The following is a 13,631-nucleotide window of genomic DNA, read 5'->3' as shown; positions in this document are numbered from 1 at the left end:
CGTGGAGTTCAGGTCACTAAGTTAATCAGGACATTGTAACACGGTTTTACTGTAACATGTAAATATTTTCATGATAAAATATCAGAGGGCTCAGTAGAGAAAAGTGAAACACACAAGACAGTTGTTAAACTGGCTGTATATTTGCAGTTCGAGCTTCACAGCTACAGTGAATAATACAAACAACCACTTTTTGTGTGGTTTATTTGTTTTTGTAACTATTCAAGGAGAATTTGGGTATTGCTTCAAAGTGGGCATTAAACAAATAATTGATTTTAAAAAAACCAAACAACTGACAGCTGTTGACAGCTGTGAAAACTTCACAAACTCCTTTGCAACAGTCACAGCTTTGGTCAAAAAAAAATAGGTACAGCCCAACAGAACAATTCCAGGACTGACACACATGACAAGCGTCCCTCCCGAAAGCCAGAATTTTAACAGAAGCACTGGACACCTCTGCTTCACAGCAAGCAGAATCATACAAAGAAGTGGGTTTGCATTTCACCACACAGTAAAAAACCCTCCCCGAAGCATAAAACAGTATCAAAACTGTGCACCTTTGACACAAAGCCAGCCTACAGAAATACTGAAGGGAAGATGCACAGTCGTTTTTCGGACTAGTGTCACAATGAGGGTTATGGTGCAAGTCTCACCTGGTGAAAGCTGCCACAGAAACAGTAGCATCAATCGTGCTACCACAATTTGCAGCAGCTGAGGACCTGCCATTATGCCAAGATAAAACATTATAAACTCGCACATTTTGCACCCCAGGTTTACAAAGATAACAGTGAATTAATTCGCAGTAAACAAAAGAGAATCACTTTACAATGCATAAACAATCTAGTAAGAAACAATTTTAAAAGTCACAGTTTCTGAAACTGCTGTCACTGAGCCCATACTTTTAACACTTACTTAAATAGATAAAACTGCACAAAGGTGTTGCTCTGGGTACACAAACAGTTATACAGAAGCCATATAATCTGATGCAAAACCCTTGGGCAAGGAAGAAAGGAAAAATAAACAACTAATTTTAGAACCTGAACACTCCATTAGCAATTCTCACCAATTAAAATATGATGCAACTGCTGTCAACAGGCAAATTTTAGTTGTATTTTAAGCCTGGATTTAAATACAAAATACACGAGCTACTGCATAAGAATAATAAGTAAACTAGTTACAAGTAGCATGGAGGCCAACAAGAAGAAACATCTGACTGGTTCTCTCTGCCTACCTACTAACTGGCTGCAATGTCTGAGGCACTGTCAGGCTGCACAAACAGTCATTTCTACTTTGACTGCAGTGAATCTATACCATAATCTCCAGAAGTCTGAAAGCACTTTAGGAATCAAAATACCAATGAACGTCTATCGAAAATTTAAACCCTAAACTCACTTGTGATAGCAATGTAGATCTGTACTTAATTATTTGAAAGCTACTAGGTATCTTTATTGTCTCAACTTGGAGTTGCCAGGGAGTGGAGGGGTAGGGGAGAAGGACAGATGGACACAACAGCCTCATGCTGGAGCCCACTAAACTGACTTATATAAACTTATATAAACTAAACTGGCTTATATAAACATACACCCATCCAAAAAAAAAAAATAATCACTAAACTTGCTCTAAATAGCTCTTAGCGAAGACTTACCTATTTTGAGATGAGTATCACTAACTTCACTACCTCCTAAGATATAAAATGAGTTATTTTAAAATCCAGGAGAAAAAAAATTAAAGAAAATTTAAAAAAAAAAAAAAGAAAGATTTTTGAGGAGAGCAGAGCATTTCTAAGCACCCCAAACTGACACAAAGGCAGGCACTGGTCTTCAGCAGTGCAGGGGTTACATCCTTGTTTTAAAGGATGGAACGAGGCCCAAAGAAAGTAACTTGCTTACTGTTTAGGATCAGCAAGGGCCAGGACAGAACTGTTTCCGTTTACCTCTGCAGTAGAAAAATCGCTTATCCAGTACATTGGCACAAGTGATTGTCCCTTCATATGCTGCTTATTCCATGTCCACCACTTGTTACAGTGAAGTCCTAATGGACCCTGGGACAACTAACACTGCCTTTCAACCACCTTGACAAACTGACCAAGGAACTCCAGGTCTTAGACTTCAGACTGATAAAAACCAGCAGCCCAAATTGTAAATGCTTTTATAGGAATAAGGAAATGGCAAGGCACTGCTTTGATTAAAGCAAGGATTATAGCATTTTTTTATGTCTGTTACAAGCCTCCTGCAAGGACAGAAGATGGAAAAAGTGAAGTGTGGGAAAACTGAACAACTAGCCGCTTTGCCTGCAAGGAGTTATCAGATAGCTTTCCTTTACTGTCAGCAGAATAAACTGACTCCCAACAGCAGAACTTTAACAGCACTCTGTCAGGAAGACAGGCACATTTTATTTCGAAAAAGAGAACAAAACAGCTGCCACAAGACCAAATAACATCCCACATTTTGCTCCTAAATACCAATGCAGCTCTTCCGGGCTCAAGGCCTCATTCATTACATATCTGCAAGCAGAGAAAAGGATTTTTCAAAGCAGCTTTCCTAAGCTAAGCATCCAAGTCTCAAAACACCTAGATTTTCTTTAGAAAGGCCTCCATGCTATGAATGCAAAGTCCCTCAAAGCAGGCACGGGCACAGGATAAACATATTCAGGCATCACTGCAGCATTTATGCATAGAAAAACTGCAACACCCACGTCAATTGAGATTTTATGTGTCAGTCCTGCTGGCAGGTGCACTATGCGGTCAAGTTTTAAGTTCTAGAAAATGGTTCATCATTATTCAAATGACTTGATAATTAAGAACGCTAGTACTTCAACTCCCAAGCAAACTTAGAGATGCATAATAAAACCACATTAAAAAAAAACAAGGCCATGTAATAACTGATTTTACTTTAACCATAGTTCACTTGAAGACTAATTCAAATTGCCATAAGGTGAGCTCATTCAGTGTAATAAAAACATATCTTACAGTGATTGCACAAACGTCTTAGTTTGCTCACTGCCCTGTGTCCTCCCTCCTCCTCCAGTCAGCTGGGGAGTTTATTCACCACCGTTTCCTTCAGCTTCCCATTAATACTGCGAGCCATCAGAGAAAAGGAGAAAAGAAGCAGGAACAGCCATACCCATGGAGTATCGCAGCATCACCACTGCTGTGCTAGCAATCGGCACCCTCGTTCATCGGTTCACTTTCTGCGTGGGAAGAGCCTCTGCTTAGGCTATGTGTATGTTGGCATAAGCCAGGAATCCGTTGTGTCCTGGCAGCTGTGCCTCAACAAGACATGGTACACGGAAAGGCAAGCATTTGAAAACGTGATCAGCATAGCCCAGATTCATCTAAGAGTACACCTGTCCTCACTGAAGTGGGGCAATATCACCTTGGAGAGGTGTTAACAGCATTAAAACAAAGCAGCCAGTTTGACTTGCCCCCAGGCAAGTAATGTGGATGGATTTGTGTAGCCTGCAACACGTATAACATGATCATCAGCACTACCACAAGATATTGAGTAATGGAAAAATTAACAGCAACCAAGGATCATTTTTCTGTGATTTTTTTTCTCTAAAGGTTTATTTACGCACAAATGTAAAAACTAGCTGCTTTCATCAAAAGTTATTCTCTAGTTGGGCATCTCCAGTTGGCCACACCCCAGGTTCCTCTACTAAGTATGAAAGTGTGCATTAATTTACATCTTCCTTCTCTGCTTTGCTTCCAACCCCTGCATGTCTCTACAAAGCTGATACAGGCCAGTTCTTCCTGGGAGTAACTCTGGCAATCGATGAAGTCACATTCCTGTCAACCTGGTGCAAGAAGGTGCAGGTCCCCAATTTTCACTTGGAAGGAACATCGACAGGACTTTACCTCATGAAGAAGGGAAAAATTTGTAAAGATATTTAGGCACCTGAAGTAGCACGCAGTCCCCAGAAGGGATACATAAAACCTTAAATTAACCCATTTGGTGCCTATCTGCATCCTCAGACGACTCCATATCTTGTCTCTACTGATGAGTTTCCATTTCCTAAAATACTTAAGAATTGTTGCTTAGAATTAAGCTTTAAGTAGCACAGCATGTAAATATAAGTAATTACAATTCCGTCAACACGCAGGAGCAAGTCTGATCTTTAAAAATGGAAGCACAGTAACTTAGGCAAACAGAAATTAGTCTCATTTTTTCATGATTTCTCAGATTAAAGTTATATATTAGCTAAAGTACAGTGCTATTACTATACCCTTAGGCTTCAAAGCACATCATGCCACATGTTCATTTGGCTGCAAAAAGCAGCAACCAAATGATTAGCACTTTTTCCAAGGACAGCTGAGATTAATAGTTCGAAGTAATTTCTTTAATTTAACCATGAAACTTGAACATTGAAATTAGAGTCAACGTTAATAACATCTTATTTCAGAAAACTCCAAGTATGTTAGTCCCTGAGCACTGATCATAAGATGGATGGCGTCCTCACTGTTATCTGTCTTTTCTGTAATTGGAAACAAACCCCAACTATTAAACTTGCACAACTTGATAACAGTACAGCTTTAACAGAGTGCATGTGCATAACTTCAGACAACACTTTTTCCCTGCAAAGACTCAGAAACTGGCAGTGAAACTGTCACCCCACTGAAATCAATAGGTGTTTCTCGGTGATTTTTATGGGACCAAGCAGGACCTATTTGTTCAGCTGAGGTTCCCAGCGTGGATGCAGGAGAGACAGGTGAACGACATGACATCTCTGTGCTAGACTCACAGAAGTTCCTCACTGCTCTGACCAAGACATCCATTTTCTGAACAGGATCAAAACCCCTTCCATCCCCATTTCCTAGACAAAAAGGAGAGGAGACAGGACTTCTATTACTGCTCTCTCATCCCCTAACTCACAGGCACACAGGCAAAAACCCCCCTCACTCTTCCAAGAGGAGCAATGTCCCCAGCCTGAATACAGGCTTTGTAGACATTGCAAACACCCCAATATGACTGAGGGAATTCCAGTTACCCTCAAATTGCGCTCCTTTCTTTTTTGAATACTCCAAAATCCCTTCCTTCCATGATGCCTCTTTGTCCCTCCCCAACTGTGGAAGCCTCTTACTCTGGCTGCTAGTGCACACAGCTGCTGTGACTACTTGAAGACATTCGAAAGCTGTGTCCAGGCTCTGGTAACCACGAATCAGCTCCTGTAAACCTGCTAACAGATAGCAAAGCTCTCCCTTGAGTTTTCCCCCCAGAAGCGTACCAGCAAGCTCAGCTCTCACAGCCTGGGAAGGCTCATTTGACATTCTTTATTTGCAAGGACTCCATTAGCAACTTCCCGTAACATAAAGCATATTTTAAGAAGGCACTGAAAATAAGGGATAATTAAAATGTAAGAAGTGTCATCTTCATAAAAGCCACAGGACTAAATAAAGTCTTGGAGGGCCCTCTCCTGTACATTCCGTATTTCTCTATGTGCACAACGCACCTTCCTCTGTAAAGTCTTTGCTAAGCAAAGCCAGTCTTCTCCGTACCTTTAAAAATATCTGAAGTAGCATTTGATTAGTACATTGAGAAAAGCTCCTAGTATATTTTTCCTCCAAGCAGAGGACATTACAGGCAAAATTAACTCTCAATTCAGAACTATGAAGACTCAAAATCCAAAACCCATTTACAGGCAGTTACCAGGTCACCAACAATTCGATCCATTATCAAAGAGCTAATCTAGACTCAAGAAAATGACTTTCATTTATGCATCTAGCCTAAGAGAATGCTAACAATTGTCACTCCTTAGATGACAGGATTGTCACAGCAACAGCTAAGAACTGCAAAAATGTGTAGTTTTTCCTTTACAAAAAAAAATATTTATCCTCTCTCGGATGAAAAACTACATAGTAAGGATATCATAGTAATGTTAATATTTATGTCTTACTGATTTTTGGTACTGTGAATTTAGATTAATGAGCAAACAGACCCCATGGAAACAACCTCTCTTACCTTGTCTTAGTTTGATTTATTAAGCAATGCAATTACCAGTGACAAGCCCACAGAGAAATGCACTAAACTTAACACTTCAGAAAGAGCAAAACCTTACCCACATATTTTTTGTGCAAGAATGACTCCTTCCTCTTATTGCAACCAAAGGAACAGCAACAAAAATACCTACTTAAACAGTGAAAACCTATTACAATCCTCCTAACAAAGGAATACCGCAAAGACTTATTTTCTACATGGTTCATTTATTGCTGCTGAACAAAGGAAAAAAAATAGCCTTTATGTTTCTTCACAAAGTAAAGTGATTTGCAGGGGAGAAAATAAATAGTGACCTCTCTTTCATTTAAGGAGAGCTAGATATGAAGCGGAGGGAAGAAAGATGCTTGTAAATTAACACATAAAATAACAAATACATTAATTCTCTAATCCTCTCTAGAAAATGCCATGAAAAGGTACTGAAACGTTTGTGGTAGATACTAAACAGTTAATATCTAGCCGGGATTCCCCGCCAACACAAATTCCGATGATTTGCCATTGGATGTTGTCAGCACCGATGTCCTGTTATAGTCCACTGAGATCCTCCCTGCAGCTTTCCAGCCTCGGGCATCTCTGATGTACCGGATCACAGTCTGGAGCGTCCCGTTTATCACGATGTTTCACTTACCACCCCCTTGCACGCACGCACACCAGATATTACTGCTTTTCAGAAGAAGGCATAAGAGAGTATGGCAGTCACTGAGGTCTAACACGGGAGCTCTGTACGAAAACTAAATGCATAAAAGCCCTTCTGGAAAATAGTTTGCTTTCCAAGCAAGCCCTGAGCGATGAGCAGCCCTGAAACATTCCTAAATATTACACAGACGTTTTACAGCTTCGAGACTTCACCTATACGCAGCCAATGTCCACAGACCAACTCCTCTCTGCTTGCATTCATCTTTATAGTCAAACCATAATGCAAACATTAGCTGGTTCAAACATCACTGATCTAAATCAGCAAGTCGTACAATACTGTCATATTAAACCTACATCATAGCTTGTTTTCCTAAAGCGTTCCTGGAGCCTGCCTTCTAGATGTAATTACTGTACAATATATATCAGAACCAGAGAGAAAGGCTTCATTCTGAGGGCTGAAATTGAGAAGAAATCAATACAAAGAAGATAAATGTTTCTTCAAGAGCTGCAGAGGTATTAACCCTCTCTCCAACTTATTTTCTTTTTGCTTCAAATCATTTTACCATGTGAGAAGCTGCTGGAAAGACTGGGATACGATGGGTCTATCTGCTTATCGCCGTGTTTGGGGTTAGAAAAATAAGTATATTTTAGAAAAAGGAAAAAAAAAGGGGGGGGGATGGGAAACAAAAGCAGAAGTTCCTATAAAGCTTCCACAATTTAATTCCTTCTTTTCGCACTTGCACACCTGGACGCAGCCGACAGCCCGGGCTGCATCAGGAGCCCCCAGAAAGGACAGGAGGAGTCGCGGGGCGAGGACCTCACGGGAGGACACAGGGGCTCGCCCCGCTTACATCTCACCCACCCCAGGCAGGTCACACCCCACCGCGGACCCCACTCCGCGGCCCCCCCCGCCCCATCACTGCCAGGAGCGGGGGGGAAGCCCGGGAAAAAGTACATAAATACACCACTTTTTTGGGGATGCTAAAGGCGTTTGCAGGAAGAGCCTTTCAGCCGCAGAAGGCGGGGTGCGGGACACACACGACACCCTAAAGGCAGCCGGGGGTGCTCCGCGGGGGCTGCGCGCAGGCGGGGCCCGCGCCGCGCGCCGGCGGAGGGGGGCGCGCGGCCCCGCGGGGGCGCCGGCGGGGCGACAGCGCCCCTAGCGGTCGGCCGGGGGCACGGCGGAGCCGGCGCGAGCCGGAGCCCCGCGCGGGCGCTGCGAGTTCCCCCGGGCCGGGGGCGCTCCTGTGGGAGGAGGGGGGAGGGACACGGGCACGACACACGGGGTCCCACCGCGGGGCAAGCGCCCACCCGGCCCCTGCGTTTCGGTGGGGGCGAGGGCGATGCAGAGACACAAGCCGCGGGGTGCGAAAGAAAAGAGGGAGTTGCGGGGGGGAGGGGGGCGGGCGGAAAGCACGGTTCCCCCCGCGCCCGCGTAACGCCTCTCCCTCGGGTGTGGGGTGGTGGTTGCGGAGCGGGCGCGCAGCCCCGCGCCCCCCGCACACACACTTCCCCCCGCCCTGCCAAGGTCAGGGCGCCGGCAGGGCGAGACACCCACGGCGGACACGAGTGGGGCGGGGAGGGCAGAGAGCCGCGCACAACTAAGTTCTTGGCGGGGGACGGGGGGCTGCAGCGAGGGAGCGGAGCGCGGAGTCCCGCTGCCCTCGGGGCGGCGGTCCCGCAGCACAAAGGGAGCCCCCCCAGGCAGCGCCGCGAAGGAAGGGCAGCGCGCACGGAGCCCCTCCGCCCGCCCCACGCCGCCGGGGGCTGCAATGCACCGGAGAGAGCGGACACGGCGGCGGGAGCGCGGAACCGAGCCCGTGCACCGCTCACGGCCCCACTCGCGGGCAGCGCTGCCCGCAGCCGGGAGGGTGCTGCGGGGCTGGGGGGAACCCAATGCTGGAGCCACCCCGTGAAAAATGCGGGCCCCTCGGCGCGCCCTGGCGCATCCTCCGCGCTGGCGGGGTGCCCCGCCGGGACCCCACGGGGGTCGCGGACACGTGCGGCGGAGGCAGCGGGAACCCACACCCGCCCCCTCCACAACCGGCCACGCTCACTCACCGGGGAAGCACACCACATCATGGAGCACGGAGCTGGTGATTTTCAAGAAAAAGATCCACCAACACGGTTGCAGTAGCCTCCGCATGTCCAAAGCCGCACATCGAAAGGGGAGAGGGGCTAAAATAATTAACGCACAGGGGAGGGGGGGGGGGGGGGAAGAAAAAAAGAAAAAAAAAAAACCCAAACTTGTTGAAAATAAGTTTCTCCCCGCACCCCTCTTCCTGCGGGAGAAAGCGGGGGGCTCCCGCTCGCCTCCTCAACGCGGGGTTGGGGGGGGTGGGGGGAAACCCACCCCGGCACGGGGGGAGGCGGGAGGCGGCGGGGCGCGGGGTCCCCCCGCGGGGCGGCGCGGGGCGGCTCAGGCGGGCGGCGGCGGCGGGGCGCGCGGCATGCCGCGGACGGGGCGCTCAGAGCCGCCTCCGCGCACGGGCGGGCGGGCGGCGGTCAGCCGGGGCCCCGGCGCGCTCCATCCTGCCGTACAGGAAGTGGCGGGCGAGCCCGGATCCTGGCGGAGACTTTAAAGCGGGGCGAGGGAGAGAGGAGGGAGCGCGGCGCGGCGGCGAGGCGAAGCGGCGGCGCGCCCGGCGCCCCGGAGGCGCGCCCCCGCCGCCCTTAAAGCGGCAGCGGCGGCAGCGGGGCGCGCGCTCTCGCGTGCACGCGCCCGGCACCCGCGCCGCTGCCCCGCGCACTCTCCGCGGAGCGCGTGTCGGCGGAGGGAGGGGGCGGTTTGAGGCGGGGGGAAGCGGGCCGTTGAGCCGAGAGGTAATTCGGCGCTCGGGATTTGGGATTTTGCGCTCTTACCCGAGCGGGGTCTGCGGGAAGTTACTGGTGTCATTGTGGCGCCCTCGGTGCGTGCTGCAGGGGGACGGGGCTCGGTGTTGGGTGTCCGTGTCCCCCCTGTCGTGTGTGTTCCCCCCCCCCCAGTTATGTGCATCATTGCCAGGGGTGACCAGTCCCCTCCCCCCCCGAAATCATATCGTTCTCCTCCGTCCCCTCGGTACTGCATATTGCCAGAGGTCCCCCACAAAATCATACCGCTTTTTTGTTGTTTAGTGCTGTGCTGCACGTTGCCAGAAACTCTCACCAAAATCGACAGCTTTTTTTGTCCCCCACTACTATGCATCATTTTGTGTGTTGGCAGAGGTGTCCCAAAAATCACACACCTTTTGTGCGTCCCCCCACCCCCCGTACTGTACTGGGTACCGCCAGAGACCTCCTCTACCCATTCCAAAATCACAATTTTTTCTCCCCCCAGTAATATGCATCATTCTGGGTATTGCCCGAGGTGCCCCACAAAACTGCTGTTCTTTCCCCCAGTATTGTGCATTACACGATGTATTTCCAGGGAGCCCCCTCAAAATGAGATAGTTGTCTGATATTTTTGCAGAGTCAGGTGAAGACTGTCCCAAGGCACTCTGCATCCAAATCTTGATCCACACACATGCACCCTCCCCCCGACAGCAGTTTCTGAGTGATTGATAACTTTGCACAGGAAACAGAAGCAGAAAATGGTGTGAATTCAGGATGAAGGGATGGTGCCTTGTACTTGGCATTTCCTGGCGATTCTGTGGTCTGCTGAAGCTTAAATTTCATTCAGAAGTAGTTTTTGTCTGTTTCTTTGGTAATTATTTCCATTACGGGGATTCTGTTTCAGAAGGGAAAGGGTTTGGCAGGGGTTTATCAGTGTGTGCTGTGCTCAGCTCTGGCTCTGTCATTTGCTGTCACCATCTCCTCCTTGTTTACCTGCAAAGCTTCCACATCTGTGGTGTTTCCAGAGGAGAGGAGATGGGCGGCAGGAGGAGAAACAGAGTAGGAAAATTCAGAAGCCGTATTTATTCAGTGGAATGGCAGTGATTTTCTCTTCCCTTGCCTCAATTTAGGCATCGCTAGAGCAGAGCCCTCAGGGTTTGGGTACTTACCACTGCTGCGCTCCGACTTTTCTGGAAGCGGCTGTGGCTTTGTGTCCATCCAGGTTTACCCCACGCAGCACAGGGTGCCAAATCAGTGGATTATGCTGCAGCCGAAGGGCCCCTAATTAGGGGGCGCTGTGTTTTCATGGACTTTCCTTTGATTTTCTCTCCACATCCCAAGTTGTGCCTGCTGGAAATTACAGTTGGAAGTTAAGAGTGCAGTCCTTACTAGGTGAAAGTGTTTATCCCAATAGGGATTTTACCAGGATAAGGATTTAAGGACCTGATTAGATGTTCTCTGCTCTTGAGGGCACCACCCTTTGGGGAGTGCAAAGACTGGAAAAGGTGCTTGCATGAGGATTTATCTAAACCAGAGGAAAAATGCATAGGCCCTAAAGAAAGTTCTTATGCAACCTGTTGTTCATTAAATCATTTCCCAAAACAGGTGGATTTGGAAGGTTGGTTTCAACTCTCATAAAAAGAAAGATAAAATTTTAAGAGTTAAATCTCTGTGAATTTTTTGCTCCTATGAAAAACAAAAACCAAATCCCCACCTGCCTTAACCTTTTGGATTCTGCAGTGGCATCTGTGCTCAGTTACTTATCGGGCTGCTCCACAAAAACCTGCAAAATATTCCCCTTTCAGCAATGGATTCCTAACTTTCCTGATCTAACGCAATGGGGAGATAGGCAGGTTCTCCCCCAGTGTGGAGGCTTAACCTCTTCAAATGATGGCACCCTGGTATTGTCCAAGGCAATCTTACAGTGAGGTTCAACAGGTCTTATTACATGAGAAAAGTTCTTAAACACTACTGCAATCTCACAAAAGAAGAATAAAAGTAATGGGTATTTTTCAAAGAGCAGTTTGCATCAGTGTTTTTCTCATTGATTCAAAATCCTTTCCAAAAGCTGTTAATTACACCATTTTGTATTTAAAATATATTTTTACATTAGTTTAGGGTTTCCTATCCTGGAAAGTGACAAATCTGAAACTGCCCCCATATCTTGGAATTGGAGGAATTCTACATTTTCCACTTTCAGAGAAAACATGAAAGTAAGATGCAGAATACTGTCTGATGAGGAGCACAGATGACTTCAGACCCCTGTAAGCTGCTAATGAAGATTTTAGAATGGCAGTGCTCCCATCAAAACCCAGAAGTGTTCAGTCTGGAGTCCCCTCAGGTCTGAACTTTTAAAAACAAATCTGTGAAACGCCAATGTCGGCACGGACGGCTTGGTTCAGCATGCTGTGGTACAACATGTACAATGACCCACTTTTCCTGGAGTGGCAAATCAATCATTGCATCGTCACACATCAGTTTAGGAGCCGTCGTGACGGAAGTAGCTTTGTTTCACATTAGCAATTTGGGTGGGCAAAGAAATGGAAAGATGTATGATGGAGATCCAGAGAACAAAATTAAACACGGTTAAATGAGAATCCATTTCCTGCAGTATCTCTTTGCCTGCGGCACACTGTCTATCAACAGTACACAGGTACAAATCGTCCTGGAGATGTATCTTTAACTATCCAAACAGAGAAAACTGCATTAGCAGCATGTTGCTCTGCCGGACTGGTGCCACGTGACTGGGGAGCGTGTACATTCAACAGGACAGCTGATTCTTTCCCAATGACTGAAGTACTGTGGTGCGATTAAAATAACTGCTACTGTATGAAGAGATTGTAAAGGGACATTATAATACAGTGCAGTTAAACCAGATTGATGGGTGTTCTGCAAATCTTGCAATATTTACCGTTAAACATGGTGGGCGCTGTCAAGGTGAGAGGAATAAGATCAGCATCTCTGGCTTGCATGGAACAGTGAATAAAAGATGACTTTTATCTTTTTTTTCCCCTCCTGTTTGAACAGGTAATATTTTTATGCTGCCTTCATCAACATATGGGCATCACTCCTGGGAAAGAAATGAAAGTCTGTTAATTTATTTGATCAGACATGAGAAATAATAGAAAACCGAAACGAAGACTTGCATTTGTCATATGTTTGAATTAGTGGAAAGCTGAAGAAAGCAGAATAATATTGCAAGAAGTTCAAAGATGAGAGGGTTTTTTGAATTAGAAAAATATTAATAGCATTAATCATTTCCAAAACAGGCTTCTTAACATCTATAATGACTATATAAAGGATTGGAGAAATAAAAATCAAAGAAAAAATCGGATATAGAAAGTTATACTTTTTTGTGTTTAGAAAGAAAGGGATGAGTTTTCACTGATTTACATCCAGCCAGCCTCACCGGAACAGTTAACCTGTGGGGAAAATACCAGATGAGGATGTAGCCCTGAAAGGATAAATCAACGTGAAGTACCTTAGAAACAGCTACAGTTCAGATTATAAGTAATGTGAGGTATAAACTTCCAAGTTAATTCAACAACCCTAGTTCCTGTCTAGCTTTGCATACAAAGGAAAAAAAGAATGCTGAACTTGGAGTTTCGTAAATTATATTATTGCAGAGTTACTTTACTGTAGCCTCAGGACAGATGCATTCTTCTCACAGTATGCTGTGAGGCTTTGAAAATCTTAACATGGCATCTGAGAACCTGCTGAGAAACCAAGGTGGACGGCAAGCAAAGTAGCTGTGAGTTAAAAAAAAAAGAGGGCTTTATTTTGATATAATCATAGCAATGGGCTGTGTTGTTTGATTTATGAGGACATAAAAATAGATTAACCCAGAGGAGCAGGTAAAGCAAAACGTATGAAAAATGTTGATGGGTGATGCAAACTCTAGGTAAAGACACAGGCCATAGGTCAGAGATTACTGCAAGTATTGTTAGGCTGCACATCTGTAGCAGTACCAGCATTACATGAATGAGGGTATCAGAGCGCTGACTTGAGTGATGCTCCAAGGTGTCCTGTCTGGGCAGCGTCCCACAGGGTTTTGCACAAGGTTCTTTGGAAGACCCATACATTTATTTTCCTGTGGTCTATAAAAGGAACCTCCACCTTAGGGTACCCCTAGGCTAAATCATTCATAACAGACACTTGGTCACATGCTGAAATACCTACTTGAAAGCTTCATCTTAA

General features: G+C 46.2%; 1 protein-coding gene across 1 annotated transcript in view; it reads right to left on the bottom strand.

The window, feature by feature from the left end:
* PTPRG (protein tyrosine phosphatase receptor type G) overlaps positions 1-8,885 on the bottom strand; it is a 415,060-nt gene extending 406,175 nt beyond the window's left edge. Inside the window, exon 1 of the mRNA XM_054216618.1 lies at positions 8,685-8,885. Within this exon, the coding sequence (XP_054072593.1) occupies positions 8,685-8,769 (85 nt within the window). The 5' untranslated portion in view covers positions 8,770-8,885. The remainder of the gene's footprint in view (positions 1-8,684) is intronic.
* Positions 8,886-13,631: the final 4,746 nt, after the last annotated feature.

Source organism: Rissa tridactyla, chromosome 10 (genome assembly GCF_028500815.1).
Source record: "Rissa tridactyla isolate bRisTri1 chromosome 10, bRisTri1.patW.cur.20221130, whole genome shotgun sequence".
Lineage (NCBI taxonomy): Eukaryota > Metazoa > Chordata > Aves > Charadriiformes > Laridae > Rissa > Rissa tridactyla.
The sequence above is the reverse complement of the archived record's forward strand: the minus strand, read 5'-3'. Positions and strand labels throughout refer to the sequence as shown.